General features: G+C 45.0%; 1 protein-coding gene across 1 annotated transcript; it reads left to right on the forward strand.

The window, feature by feature from the left end:
- Positions 1-3,855: 3,855 nt before the first annotated feature.
- fez1 (fasciculation and elongation protein zeta 1 (zygin I)) lies at positions 3,856-15,760 on the forward strand. The gene is made up of 7 exons (XM_089016538.1): positions 3,856-3,988; positions 5,786-5,951; positions 10,769-11,085; positions 11,654-11,734; positions 14,236-14,311; positions 14,385-14,450; positions 14,982-15,760. The coding sequence occupies exons 1-7, from the start codon at positions 3,926-3,928 to the stop codon at positions 14,996-14,998; spliced, it is 786 nt and encodes a 261-aa protein (XP_088872664.1). The 5' UTR covers positions 3,856-3,925; the 3' UTR covers positions 14,999-15,760.
- The last annotated feature ends 358 nt before the right edge of the window (positions 15,761-16,118 follow it).

Below are 16,118 nucleotides of genomic sequence, written 5' to 3' on the forward strand. Positions count from 1 at the left end.
TTATTTACACGAGGGCTGCGTAGGATGCTGGAGCCTATCCCAGTAGTCTTCGGGAACAAAGTGGGGACACTACCAATTCAGGACACACACTGAATTGGTAGCCAGCCAATCGCAGGACACACAGAGACAAACAACCATTTGCACCTAGGGACGATTTTGAGTGTTACATCGGCCTGCCATGCGTGTTTTCGGAATGTGGGAAGAAACCGCAAAAACAGGCAGGCGAACAGGCAAACTCCACACAGGGAGGCGAAAGCGGGATTTGAACTCACAACCTCTGTACTGTGAAGTCAGCGTGCTCGCCACTCGACTACTGGGCTGCCTTTTTCCATCTCCATTTTCCGTGCCGCTTATTCCTCATTAGGGTCGCAGGGGTTGCTGGAGCCTATCCCAGCTGGCTTCGGATACGAGGCGGGGGACACCCTGAATTGGTTGCCTGCCAATCGCAGGGCACACAAAGACGTACAAGAGTCACTCTCACACTCACACCTAGGGACAATTTGGAGTGGTCAATCTGCCTGCCATGCATGTTTTTGGAGTGTGGGAGGTCACCGGAGGACGGGGAGAACATGCGCACTCCACACAGGGAGGCCGGACCGGGACGCAAACAAGGCCGCTACACCTGGAGGCACAACCAGGTCCTGAAGAGTTTGGCAGTTGTTCCTGAGAGCAAGCGGAATACCATCAACTCCTTGCCCATGGCCACCACTTCCAGCACAGCAGCATTGACTTTTATCCGAGAGGGAGAGAAAAAGCCCAACCATCCTCCTGCAAAACTAGAGGTTGGACAACTATACAGGGCCCGGCCGGGATTGGAAGATGCGGGTTGACATTGGCCAGCAATTGGTTTTCCCAGCGGAGATTGCAGCCCCCATCCTAAAACCAGACTTGGTGCTCTGGTCCCCTTCACTCAAGGCTGTCTACATCACAGAACTCACAGTCCCGTGGGAAAACTCAGTTGAAGAGGCCTATGAGCGCAAGAAGCTGCGCTACGCAGAACTCGCAGTGGATGCGCAACAGTGAGGATGGAAAGCCAAGGTCTATCCCATTGAAGTTGGATGTAGAGGGTTTGTGGCTTCCTCCACCATCAAACTGCTAAAAGACCTGAGCATCCATGGACAGGCTTCGTGGCACACAGTTAGATCACTCCCCGAAGCGGCAGAAAGAAGCAACCACTGGATCTGGATGAAAGGAAGGACCCTTGTTGGGCTCATAGATCAGCAACCTAAGACCCCCCCCCTCCTCCCCACCAGCTTCTCAACATCTGATTGGGCATGGGACACAAGCGCGGGCGTGATCAATCTGTCGCTGGCCACCATCGATGAGGGTGTCTAGTGATGAAAGGTTGAAACACCAAATGATTCTTTGGAGCACTACTGATGATGTGTCCCAAATTCACAACCTTTCCATCCCTGAGGCACAGCTCCCACATCACTCTCAACATCAAGGCTAAATCTCATGCGCGGACCATCCATTGACTAATAACTAATAAAGGCAAATCCAATCCAATCCAATCCAATCCATTGGCACAAACGGACAGAATAACATCATGTCCAGTGTTTCATGATTCTGATTCTCTCAAGGCGGCGGCGAACTGTCATCGCGTTGGCGGCGAACTGTCATCGCGTCCGATACACCAAGTACTTTCCGACCTGTGTCTCTGATTATGTTCGCTGTAGTTTGCCAGTCATCTGGAAGGACCTCTTGCCCACCCAGTGCTTGTCTTACCTCCTTCCTAAATGTCACGCAACACTCTTCCTTTTTCAACTTCCACCATTTTGTCCTCACTTCAGCCTTTGGTTCCTTCATCTTCCTCACTGCCAGCGTCATCCTACACACCACCAACCTATGCTGTCTGGCTACACTCTCACCAACCACTACTTTGCAGTCACTGATTTCCTTTAGATGGCGCCGTTGACACAAAATGTAGTCTACCTGTGTACTTCTGCCTCCACTCTTATAGGTCACCCTATGTTCCTGTCTCTTCTGAAAGAATGTATTCACAATAGCCATTTCCATTCTCTTAGCAAAGTCAACCACCATCTGTCCTTCAGCGTTCCTCATCTGGATTCCAAACCTGCCCATTACCTCCTCATCATCTTTGTTTTCTGCGCCAACATGTCCATTTAAGTCTCCACCAATTACAACCCTCTCACTTCTCGGGATGTTTTGTATGACTTCATCAAAGTCCAACCTTCTCCGCCAGCTCACATCCTACTTGTGGGGCATACCCACAAACAACATTGAACATCACGCCTTCAATTTCTAGCTTCAGACTCATCATTCTATCTGATACTCTTTTTACTTCTAAGACATTCCTAACAAAGTCCTCTTTTAAGATAACCCCAACTCCTTTTCTCTTTCTGTCTTCACCATGATAGAACAACTTAAATCCTGACCCTAAGCTTCTAGCCTTGCTCCCTTCCACTTGGTCTCTATGTCAACCTTCCTTCTCTGCATCATGTCAACCAGCTCTCGACCTTTACCTGTCATTGTTCCTACATTCAAAGTTCCTACTCTTAGTTGTATACTCTTGGCGTTCCATTTCTCTCTTTTCCTCGGGGCACACCTCCCTCCTCTCCTTCTTCAACCAACAGTAGTCCATTTTCTACCGGCACCCTGAAGGTCAACAGTACCAATGGCGGCCGTTGTTAACCCGGGCCTCGACCGATCCGGTATGGGATTCATAGGTTTGATTCGCATATTTGTTTTGGCAATTTTTTTTACGTCGGATGCCCTTCCTGACACAACCCTCTGTATTTATCCGGGCTTGGGACCGGCACAATAAGACACTGGCTTGTGCTCCCTTGTGGCTACATTAATAATAATAATAATACTTATTATTATTATTATTATTATTATTATTATTGCTACTACTAATAATAATAATAATTTCATGTCAGGGTGAGATCCATTGCTGGCTGGTCCATTCTTTTGAAATGCACAGAATGATGCTGACACAACTTGCACAACCAATCAGTCGACAATTCATCTGAAAACCTCCTCCTACCTCAATAGAATGTTGCCTAGATTTAGGGATGGATGATTTGATTGATGCAGTTTCAGACAGCTTGTTGGAAAGAATTTTCAAGCTTTGAAAAAATAAATATGAAAGGAAGTACAGTAAAGTCTCGTTATATCAATATTCAAGGGAGTTCGAAAAAATATCGATATAACCGGGACTATCGATATATCCGACCCTGTTTGCATGTAATTTTCTCCGTGCGTGCATAGAAATAGTATCGATATAACCGGGACTATCGATATATCCGATATCGATATAACGAGACTTTACTGTATATGCACCAAACAGTTTTGGATTGGATTGGATTTGCCTTTATTAATCTCACAGTGGATAAATTTACATTTCACAGCAGCAAAGTGATGAATTTTGGTACTGAGCAGAAAATGAATAATAATTAAAAAAACAATCAGTATAAAAATAATTAATCTGATCTCATATTTTATATATTTCCTGTTCGATAATTTCAATTTTTAATTATCTCATGAAATAATCGGTTGTCTAGATACACATATTTTATAATGCATAAATATTATTATATTATATTAATAATTATTTATTGTCTTTACCAAGTATGTTTTTTCTTTATATTATATATAAAATACTATATATTAAATATTTAGCAAAATAAAACATTTTACATTCTAAGATGCATTTATTAATTTTTAGATGCATTGCCAAGTTACAATGAGACTAATTACTCATGTAATTCTAACTAAAATAGTGAACAATTGTACACCATTTAAAATGGGAAAGAGTTCCCATTTTATTTACTAAACAGACCACACAATGTCATGTTTGACTTTTTAAAGCTAAAACAGAGCTCATGCCACTCAGTTCATTCTATCCGCAAAGCTCTCTTTTATTTTGTCTCTCCAGATCCATGAAAAGGAGGAGGAGGAAATGAATGAAAAGAACGACAATGCCAACTGTCTGAATGAAGAGCCTCTCATCACAGCAGATCAGGTGCGTGTTTACGTTGGCTGCCTTCAATTTATCTTAGTAAAAAAATATAATAAGCGACACACAGAGGTCCGTCCCGACTCAAGGTGGTCACAGTAATAACATACCTGCCAACTACTCCGGTTTTGCCAGAAAAACGACGATTTTCATAAGGCCATTCCGGGTTATGGGTTAATAATGAAAATTATGGTTTCCAATAAAAACAATAAATCAGAAATTGTCAAAAACATAAGTAGTCAACATTCATTCAAAACACGAGAACAGGCGATTGGCACAGTGCCAGCTTCCCTTCAATGAATTGCGCGTGCACGTGGTTCCTGCAATCGAGACTGAAGGGTTAGCATCGTTTTTAGCATTATCGTGTAATGGCGTCTGCTGGAGAAAAATCAACAAAAAGTGTGAAAAGTAAAAGAAAACTACTGTCGTTTTGTGAGGAAAACTCCCGAGCATTTCCAGGAGTTATACTTCTATTTTTAAGAAAATGTGAAAATTACTTGAGTTTGAGTTAACCTCAAGCATCCGATTTACGACCAAACAGTCATAAGTCAAAATGGCCGTAAGTCGAAATCCATTCAAAATGTTGAATAGAGACTCGGTGCTAAATGACTTGCACACAATCTGACGGCACGGGGGCGGGTGGGCGTTGGTCTGCGTCGCCGGTGTTCGGTCTTCTCCCCGGCCTTACCCCGCTGTCCGCACCGACGCGCGGCCCGACCCCGCAGTTGTCTGCGGCGCCGACGCACTCGACCCGCCACCTTGCCCCGAAGCAGAACGAACTGTCTCAAGGAGGCGGCGAACTGTCATCGCGTCTGCAGCGAACTGTCATCGTGTCGGCGGCAATGCAGCAGCGGCAGTTGGCCCACCTCCGCGTACACGCCGCCGCGTTCTCGCCGCCGCAATCTCGCCGCCGCGTTCTCTCCGCCTCCTTCCCGCCGCCGCGTTCTCGCCGCTGCGTTTTCGCCGCCGCGATGCCGCCGTGTTCTCGCCGCCGCAATCCCACCGACTCCATGCTACCAACGCGATGCCGCCGATGCATCCTGCGAGCGCCGACGCCCACTCGCCTCGGCTTTCGCCTTGGACGGTGGACACCCTCCTCCGGTGCCATTACACGGTCGATTGCTGTGTGAGAGTGAGATGCTGGCTGGCCAAAATTGTTGTTTGCGTATATCTTTGACATTGTTCAACATTTGTATGGTGTTTTAGCCTCATTTTAAGTAGCTGTCATGTTAAAAATCATGTGGCTTCAGGGGTGCTTTACCCCCCACCCCCCTGCACCGACCAGGGCCAGTGGCCTCAGGACCCCTGCATATCACTAGGCTTTTCTGGTTTCAAAGGTTGGCAGGTATGTGATAACATGAATCTGCCAAAAGTAATGATGTCAATACATATTTTTCTAAGGGGAGTCGTTAGCATCATCTGAGCGAAACGAATAATAATCCATCCCATTTTACTATCCACTTTGTCGCTGGCTAAGGACGTGGGGGGGGGGGGGGGGCTGGAGCCTATCCCAGCCGTCTCAGTCGGCATGTTTTTGGAATATAGGAAGAAACCAAAGCACCCAGACCCGCAGGCACGGGAACATACAAACTCGATACAAGAAGGTCCGAGCTGGAATTGAACCTGGTGCCTCTGCACCGAGGTCAACTACTCGATCACGAGGCCGCCCATGATTTATAATGAATGAAGTCATCAGTAAAATAACTCTGTCACCCTTGCAACAGCCATAGACTGCAGCTAGATGACTCAAGTATCCTCTCATTTCATCCAGTCTTTGTCTTGCTTTTTCTTTCTTTCTACAAGGTCATTGAAGAGCTAGCAGAGATGATGGAAAACTCCCCAGACCCTTGTGAAACCGAAGAAGAGGATGAGGAGGAGGGCAGCCATTGCTCCCCCAGGACTCGCTTGTCCCTGCTGGATGAGATCCGTCAACTATCCCAGGCCTCCAACAACAACTGCTCTTATGAAGGTGGAACCAACATTTACATTAATTATATATGCAACAGTGCTTCAAGGGTGTAATAGTTTAGGATTTTTCATCATAGTTACTTTTCTGATGTAATTTTAGTCATTTTCAATTACTTTTTCGTGCAGGTTTGATATTTTCACCATTTTTCTTTTTAACTAATCGCTAGTTTTCAGATTATTATTTTTTTCATTATTCATTCATTCATCTTCTGGACCGCTTTATTTACACGAGGGCTGCGTAGGATGCTGGAGCCTATCCCAGCAGTCTTCGGGAACAAAGTGGGGACACTACCAATTCAGGACACACACTGAATTGGTAGCCAGCCAATCGCAGGACACACAGAGACAAACAACCATTTGCACCTAGGGACGATTTTGAGTGTTACATCGGCCTGCCATGCGTGTTTTCAGAATGTGGGAAGAAACCGCAAAAACAGGCAGGCGAACAGGCAAACTCCACACTGGGAGGCGAAAGCGGGATTTGAACTCACAACCTCTGTACTGTGAAGTCAGCGTGCTCGCCACTCGACTACTGGGCTGCCTTTTTCCATCTCCATTTTCCGTGCCGCTTATTCCTCATTAGGGTCGCGGGGGTTGCTGGAGCCTATCCCAGCTGGCTTCGGATACGAGGCGGGGGACACCCTGAATTGGTTGCCTGCCAATCGCAGGGCACACAAAGACGTACAAGAGTCACTCTCACACTCACACCTAGGGACAATTTGGAGTGGTCAATCTGCCTGCCATTCATGTTTTTGGAGTGTGGGAGGTCACCGGAGGACGGGGAGAACATGCGCACTCCACACAGGGAGGCCGGACCGGGACGCAAACAAGGCCGCTACACCTGGAGGCACAACCAGGTCCTGAAGAGTTTGGCAGTTGTTCCTGAGAGCAAGCGGAATACCATCAACTCCTTGCCCATGGCCACCACTTCCAGCACAGCAGCATTGACTTTTATCCGAGAGGGAGAGAAAAAGCCCAACCATCCTCCTGCAAAACTAGAGGTTGGACAACTATACAGGCCCCGGCCGGGATTGGAAGATGCGGGTTGACATTGGCCAGCAATTGGTTTTCCCAGCGGAGATTGCAGCCCCCATCCTAAAACCAGACTTGGTGCTCTGGTCCCCTTCACTCAAGGCTGTCTACATCACAGAACTCACAGTCCCGTGGGAAAACTCAGTTGAAGAGGCCTATGAGCGCAAGAAGCTGCGCTACGCAGAACTCGCAGTGGATGCGCAACAGTGAGGATGGAAAGCCAAGGTCTATCCCATTGAAGTTGGATGTAGAGGGTTTGTGGCTTCCTCCACCATCAAACTGCTAAAAGACCTGAGCATCCATGGACAGGCTTCGTGGCACACAGTTAGATCACTCCCCGAAGCGGCAGAAAGAAGCAACCACTGGATCTGGATGAAAGGAAGGACCCTTGTTGGGCTCATAGATCAGCAACCTAAGACCCCCCCCCTCCTCCCCACCAGCTTCTCAACATCTGATTAGGCATGGGACACAAGCGCGGGCGTGATCAATCTGTCGCTGGCCACCATCGATGAGGGTGTCTAGTGATGAAAGGTTGAAACACCAAATGATTCTTTGGAGCACTACTGATGATGTGTCCCAAATTCACAACTTTTCCATCCCTGAGGCACAGCTCCCACATCACTCTCAACATCAAGGCTAAATCTCATGCGCGGACCATCCATTGACTAATAACTAATAAAGGCAAATCCAATCCAATCCAATCCAATCCATTGGCACAAACGGACAGAATAACATCATGTCCAGTGTTTCATGATTCTGATTCTCTCAAGGCGGCGGCGAACTGTCATCGCGTTGGCGGCGAACTGTCATCGCGTCATTGTGTCATCACGTCATCAGAATCATAATCATAATCATCTTTATTGCCAAGTATGTAGAACACACAAGGAATTTGTTTCCGGTCGAACACGCTGCACTAGTATCATCATATATATATATCATCAGTGATCCTTGAGATGCTAGAGATGCTTGGCTACAAGAGCAACCGTCAGAGCCACAAGATTCGTTACCCACCATGGAAAAAACGGTTGTAGGCTATGATCAAGGCGGCTCGGAAAGATGTGAGTCAATTGATGGAGATCCAGAGAGGTGTGAATAAAAGGCCAATACCCAAGAGGTACATGCAGATAACCATACCTGAAGCACTTGAAACTGCCAAACAAAAGCTCCAGGCCTTGTCCAGTCGCCTAAAGAGGTACACGAAAGAGAATGAGGCCAGAAGAATAAACAGGCTATTCGCGACACAACCTGCGAAAGTGTATGCTCAGTGGCAGGGTTCTAACAGCAGAGCAGACCCTCCAAGGTTGGAAACTGAAAGATACTGGAAAGGCATATGGGAGAAGGAGGTCGCACATAACAGCAGTGCACAATTGCTGGTGACTCTGAAAGAGGAGCACAGCAACCTCCCTGAACAGAACCCAGTTACCATCACAGCGGCAGACATACAAGAAAGAGTCTCAGGTATGAAAAACTGGACGGCACCAGGCCCGGATATGGTCCACACCTACTGGCTAAAGTAACTCACAGCACTCCACGAGCGCCTAGAAGCACAAATGAACCAGTTGCTGATGGATGGGACTCACCCAGGATGGCTAACCGAAGGGCGAACAATCCTGATCATGAAGGATTCCTCAAAGGGTGCAGTTCCTTCCAACTATCGGCCAATACCCTGTCTCTCCACAACATGGAAGCTCATGTCAGGCATCATCGTGGCTAAGATAAGTGGACACATGGATCAATACATGAGCAAAGCACAGAAAGGCATTGGTAGAGATACTGGAGGTGCCAAACATCAGCTGCTGGTTGACAGAACAGTCGCACAAGACTGCAGGTCCCGACATACCAACCTGTGCACAGCCTGGATTGATTACAAGAAAGCATATGACTCGATGCCACACACATGGATCAATGAATGCTTGGAGTTGTATAAGGTCAACAGGACCCTGAGAGCCTTCGTTGCAAACTCGATGAGGATGTGGAAAACCACACTTGAAGCCAATGTCAAGCCACTAACGCAAGTCTCCATCAAATGTGGCATACACCAAGGTGATGCACTCTCCCCACTGCTGTTCTGCATAGGACTGAACCCCCTCAGCCAAATAATCGCCAAGACAGGCTATGGATACCGGCTCAGAAATGGAGCTACAATCAGTCACCTCCTATACATGGATGACATAAAGCTGTATGCTAAGAGCGGAAGGGACATAGACTCCCTGATCCACACAACCAGGATCTACAGCAGCGGCATCGGGATGTCATTCGGGCTGGAGAAATGTACTCGGATGGTGACTAAGAGGGGCAAGGTAGTCCACACTGAAGGGGTCTCACTCCCTGAAGGAACAATAGCAGCCATTGAAAACAGCTACAAGTACCTTGGTATACCACAGGCCAATGGCAACCTCGAACTAGCAACAAGGAAAGCGGCTACAACCAAATACCTGCAGCGGGTGAGGCATGTCCTCAGAAGCCAGCTCAATGGCAAGAACAAGACCCGGGCAATAAACAGCCATGCCCTGCCAGTGATCAGATACCCTGCAAGAATAATAAGGTGGCCAAAGGAAGAGATTCAGACCACGGATGTTAAAACCCGAAAAGTCCTCACAATGCATGGAGGGTTCCATCCCAAATCCATAACCCTGAGACTGTACACAAGCCGTAAGGAAGGAAGAGGAGGAGGAGGCTGATCTCATCAAGTCCTATCAGTGGCTAGAGAGGGCTGTCCTAAAGGACAGCACAGAGGCACTCATCCTGGCTGCTCAAGAGCAGGCCCTGAACACACCACACCAGGCAAGACCCAAGGTGTAGGTTGTGCAAAGAGGCACCTGAGACAACCCAACACATAACTGCAGGGTGTAAGATGCTGGCAGGGAAAGCCTACATGAAGCGCCATAACCAGGTGGCTGGCATACTCTACCGAAACATCTGTGCGGAGTATGGACTGGAAACCCCAAGGTCAAAATGGGAAACACCTCCCAAGGTGGTGGAGAATGACCGAGCAAAGATCCTGTGGGACTTCCAGATACAGACTGACTAGATGGTAATGGACCAGATATCGTGGTCATAGATAAAGGGCAAAGGATATACAGTAAAGTCTCGTAATATCGATATTCTCGGGAGGCCGAAAAATATCGATATAACCAGCACTATCGATATATCCGACCCTGCGCGCATGTAATTTTCTCCTTGCGTTCATAGAAATAGTATCGTAATAAGCGGTACTATCGATATAACCGATATCGATATAACGAGACTTTACTGTATATATATATATTCTAGCGCCCCAGGCGGCCATTAGAAAAAGTACATAAATTGGCCGCATCACTGAATAAGCCGCAGGGTTGAAAGTTTGGGAAAAAAGTAGCGGCTTATAGTCGGGAATTTACGGTAATTATGTAACTTCAATTCATGCATCCAAAAATGGAGACTCACCTCCACAGGTAACATTTGATGACTTCCGCAGCCAATGTGAATTGGCCTTGACAGCAGAAGCAGAATTGACGAAACAAACGCATACGTCGAAAGCAAAGACATGAACAGGAAGTTGTGATCAATACCCCAATGTAAAGGATAAACAAAAAACACAAACAATGAATGCCACAATTGTTGTTGTTTTGGGGGAATATGTAAACTTTTGATTCTTAGGTGTTACCCTTACTGCTATGGTCAGGCAGGAAAACACAAGTGCAGAGTCATAAACTATCCCACATGATCAATTTTTCTTTGCCCAAAGCAGTTTTATAATGAAAAACAATCCTCCTTTCCTTCCACATCTCCCATTCCATTCTGCAGGCCTAACTTTGATGCCCAGTTCCGCACTGGTTGACCTGTTGCGCCGCGTAGAAGCCGCGATCCGAGAGTACTCAGAAGAACTGGTCAGTCAGCTGGCCAGACGTGACGAGCTGGAGTTTGAAAAAGAGGTGAAGAACACGTTCATCACCGCACTGATCGAAGTGCAGAACAGGCAGAAGGAGCAGCGAGACAGTAGCAAACGCCGACGCCGGGATAAAGCTTTGAGCCTGCAGGGGGGAGTGGGTGCGGTGTCTGTGATCGCCAGCAATACCGGCACTGCCCCTCGTGTGGAAAAGACGGCAAGCATGCCTGTCAAGGTAAAATGAAGAATATATACTTGTTTTTTTTAGAAATTGCAAATGTCTAGTTTCCGTAAAATGTGCGATCATGTTTCTTTCTTTCCCTTGCGTGAGTGTTAATATGAAACAAAATATTCAGATTGCATGCTTAGATTAGAGAAAGGTGAAAGCCGACTGCTTGCGAGTTCCGGTCTTATAATGGATCTCAGGCCCATTAGCCTTGAAAGGATCTTCCTGGAATAATCTTTACAAGTGGGAGACATTTCTGAAGCCAGTAACAACTCAGTACAGTCGACTCTTGTAGACAGATAGAGGGAAAACAAGCTAATGGGTTTTCCTGCTGTGCAAAGCAAAATGTCTCGGTTAAAATGACTGCACGCGCTTTCTTGGATATCGTTATGGAAGTCTTCAAAGTATCAATGGCTTCCACAAAAATGCTGGAATTTACAGTGTGGATCAGATTGTACTCCAAGTCACTCGCCCCCAGATTGTCCGAAGAATTAAAATACAGCTACTATTTTGTCGACAGTTTAGTATCTATACCCCTGTAATAGTCTGATTTGTGTGCATTGGTTTCGGCATGCAGCGTTTCAGTATGGAGGGACTATCGAACATCCTGCAGACGGGCATCAGGCAGACTTTTGGAAGTACAGGGAATGAGAAACAGGTAGTGTGTCCACCGTGCATATATTAACAGTCTTTTCAACTCACATTGTTAATAGAGTGAAACTAAACGTTACATAAATACAGTAAAGTCTCGTTATATCGATATCGGATATATCGATAGTCCCGGTTATATCGATACTATTTATATGCACGCGCGGAGAAAATTACACGCAAACAGGGTCGGATATATCGATAATCCCGGTTATATCGATATTTTTCGGACTCCCTTGAATATCGATATAACGATACTTTACTGTACGTCTGTGTAAACTCTCAGTCGTACAGGAGTGGTCCATCGATGAGAAGGTTTCTTCAGCCGTCATCTGTACAAATTTGAAGGTTTCGGACCAAACTTAAAGCGGATCACATCTGCAAATGATTGGAAATCTGCCTTAATACTACGTATTTTCAATTTAGGGAGAAATTTTACAAACAAATTCATGGTTGTGCTATGGGCTCACCAGTTTCACCCAGAGTGGCTAATCTGTACATGGAAGAGATGGAGAAACAGGCCCTCACATCCTTCCCGGGGACAAAACCTAGACACTAGTTTAGATATGTGATCGATACTTTTGTCATAATTAAAAAACAAGAAATTCAATCCTTCACAGATCTCCTCGACTCTGTAGACATCAACATTAAATTTACTCGTGAGGACATTAAAGAGAACCAACTAGCCTTCTTGGATTGTAAAGTAATTATAAAAGAGGACAGAGTGCTCAAAACAGAAGTCTTTAGGAAGGCTATGCACACTGACCAATACTTACTGTTTGACTCTAACCACCCTTTACATTAGTTATCAGAGTTATCAGAACCCTCCAGCATAGGGCTAAACTAATACCAACAAGCATTGAAGGTAGAGAAAAGGTGTCAAAACATATCAGGAGAGCACTCACTAACTGTGGGTACCCTCAGTGGTCATTCAACAAATGTCAGAAAGAAAGAATAGCGAATGAAACCAAAAATTCTCAAGATACAAAAAGGAGTGGAGTAGCAGTACCTTGCATTGCAGGAGTTTCTGAAAAACTACAAAGAGTCCTTTGGCAACACAAAATTCCTACTTATTTCAAACCGATAAACACGTTAAGGCAAAAATTAGTGCATCCAAAAGATAGGCTACCAAATGAAAAACAAAGTAATGTAGTTTATTCCATACATTGTAAGAATGAAAATTGTAAAAAGCAGTACATTGGGGAGACTCAACAAATTCTCAAAAAAAGACTTTAACAACATCGCAGGGATAATACAAGTGGGCCTCAATCGGCAGTACATTTGCACCTAAAAGCTAGCAACCACTCATTTGACGACAATGAGGTTAAAATCTTAGCGAAAGAACATAGATGGTTTGAAAGGGGGGTAAAAGAAGCGATTCTTATAAAACAACAAAATCCTTCTTTAAACCGGTCTGGTGGGGTGAGGTTCAATTTGGATCGTTCATACAATAGCCTACTTAGGCAACGTTCGTAATGCTGATGAGGTGATACCGTTGGGAGTGGGGGAAACGGGCCAGCCATTAGTCAGGAATGTAGGAACAATCAGTGGGGCCACAGGGAGTGGTCCTCTGCTCCCCCCAACCTGAGAGTAGGGACCAATCATAGCTGTGTCCGGCGCCGCCATGGCTGGACATTAGGGATATATAAATAGGGCCGATACGACCAGTCAGACTTTAGTTCGCTGACGAAGCCTCTTGGATAGGAGGCGAAACGTCCGAAACCTTCACTTTTGTACAGATGACGGCTCAAGAAACCTTCTCATCGATTAAACATTACATACCACTAACTACTTGTTGAGCAGCAGACTAGCGGAAATGCTATCTACTTACCTCGTTACCTACCTCTCTCTGTCTATCTATCTATCTGTCTGTCTGTCTGTCCGTCTGTCTGTCTGTCTCTCTTTCTCGTTCACGCGTTCTCTTTCCATCCATCCATCCATCCATCCAATATCTATCTTATATCTATACATATAGTCTTTAAAAATCATCATTTTATAATTTTGATGATACAGTAAAGTCTCGTTATATCAATATTCAAGGGAGTCCGAAAAAATATCGATATAACCGGGACTATCGATATATCCGACCCTGTTTGCATGTAATTTTCTCCTTGCGTGCATAGAAATAGTATCGATATAACCGGGACTATCGATATATCCGATATCGATATAACGAGACTTTACTGTATTATATAATTCTGTATTTTCCGCACTATGAAGCGCACTTAAAAGCATCCGATTTTCTCAACAACCCACAGTGCGCCTTATAGGATGACAATCATTATTTTTGGATAAAAGCGTATTTCTCGTAGTGTTTTAAATGTTTTATTTTATTATATTGCATTTCATTCAGTGTGCCACCACCTAATGGAGGCATAAGGCACTGTCAGCTTCTATTGTATGTCCCTTCTATTCCGAAGCGCCTCATAGTGCGGGAAATATGGTATTTGAAATTGAAAGTGACTTATAGATCAAATTTTTCAAAATGTTCTTTTTCACACTTGTTTCTAGTATCTGAACACTGTCATTCCTTATGAGAAGAAAGGCAGCCCACCATCTGTTGACGACCTGCAGATGTTCACAAAAAGTATGTTTCCAGCCAAGTGATAATTGTGGTCGGAATGGACTTAAACTATGGAGTAACAGGTTTTGTCATGCAGTTCTTTTAGCCATAAAAGAAGACAGCGAGAAGGTGCCGACCCTGCTAACTGACTACATATTAAAAGGTAAAGATAACCAGCCCTGGCGACCAGTCAACTCCCTTCAGGATAAGCTTTTTTCAAAATGGATGGATATGTTTAATGGCTTACATCATTGGTGTAAGCAATCCTTGGTGACTAAATATCATAAACCAATATCCAGTGTCTGAAATAACGCCTGGGGCGTCCAACTTTTACAAACATTGCATTGTGCAACATGTGTATGGACAAACGACAACTGGAGCAAAATCATCAGTGAGGGAGATTTACCATCAATTAGCAAGGGAGCATTTGTGCTAGGTCCATTTGAAAGTGTTGTTCTGTTCTATATTCAGATTATCAATCCTTAATACTTTGCAACAATGTGTTTTTTTTAGATTAGGCTTATTATTGTGTTTCAAGTTGGGGAAAATGGGGCAGGCAACTTTATGGCTGGGCAGGCAACTTTTTTGACTTTTCACCAGGGCAGGCGACTCTGAAAAGTTGCCTGCCCTGGTGTCCGCTAACTTTTTGTCATGACTTCCAGACACTGCAATATCCCTTGCTTTGTTTCTCCAGTCTTGTGTCCGACCTAAAGGCATCATCCCAGGCAGGATTGTGGGAAGGAGCACAGTGGGAAAGAGACTTCTCCTTTTGGCCGCCGGCATGACCCGTGATCCCCTCCTCCGCAGCATCCACATCATTGTATTCATTCACCTCACATATGACGACTGCCTCTCGCTGAGCTCATCCTTCTCCTTCCTTGCACTTAGCCGTGATTTAGCCAGCCACTGAATGATTCAAAGTGGGACAGCCAGACCCCTCTTTCAAAGGACCTTACACCTGGAGCATGACGCACTCTAAGCAATCTTGACGCCAGTAATGTGGCGTTGCTGTATATCATTCCTCTGTTTTCATTCATATTATTCTTGAGTGTCATGAGAGAAACGTTGCATTCACACACGACAACCTTCCTCATATCGGTTTAATGAAAATGAATTTATTGGAATACACAGGCCAAGCACTGTTTTCTGACCAACGGTCGCGCAGTGAGAGAACAACAATTCAGGTGCAGTGCATTATTCTTGTTTCATGATTTCTTTTTTTATTTATTAATCTGTGAAATAGCAGTATTTTATAATCTCTTTTAATTTGTATCTAACCTTTGATAGAAACACATTTTTCTACTTTCATTTAATGTCACCAGAGTGACAGGCTTCTGTGTATTCCGTATGAATCCGTTGAACTCGGATGTGGACTCATCTGGGGAAAGGTGCAAAAATTCAAGTATGTGTAAATGAATTAAACATTGCTTCAGTGCAAATTCTAATAAACATGCTAATAAACATGCAACTCAATGATGCGGTGTTGTTTTTATGCTAGGTTCATTATTTAAAGTTGCTCACCTTGAATTCATGGTATCGATGAGCATTTGGGAACCTCGTCAACATCCACACGTCAAGCAAATTTTCCTCAACAAAGGGACAACGCACAAGTGAGTTTGCGTTTATAGGTTTTATATTTTTTTAATCATTCATTTATTTTCCGAACGAGTGTCCTGGAAGTGCTGGAGTCTATCCCAGCCGACTTCGAGCAATCAGCGGGGGACAAACATGGTGCCAACCAGACACAGAAACGAACCATTCACACTCACACTTATGGACAATTTGGGGTGTTCCTGTCATGTATTTTTTTGGAATGTGAAAGGAAATCGGA

This window comes from Hippocampus bargibanti, linkage group LG16, assembly GCF_051943395.1.
Source record: "Hippocampus bargibanti isolate YZ-2025 linkage group LG16, ASM5194339v1, whole genome shotgun sequence".
Classification (NCBI taxonomy): Eukaryota; Metazoa; Chordata; class Actinopteri; order Syngnathiformes; family Syngnathidae; genus Hippocampus; species Hippocampus bargibanti.

Coding starts and splice junctions, on each gene's coding strand:
- fez1 (XM_089016538.1), top strand. CDS start 3,926: ATGAATGAAAAGAACGACAATGCCAACTGTCTGAATGAAGAGCCTCTC. Junction 11,086..11,653: donor CGGCAAGCATGCCTGTCAAG/GTAAAATGAAGA, acceptor TTCGGCATGCAG/CGTTTCAGTATGGAGGGACT. Junction 14,312..14,384: donor CCTGCAGATGTTCACAAAAA/GTATGTTTCCAG, acceptor TTTGTCATGCAG/TTCTTTTAGCCATAAAAGAA.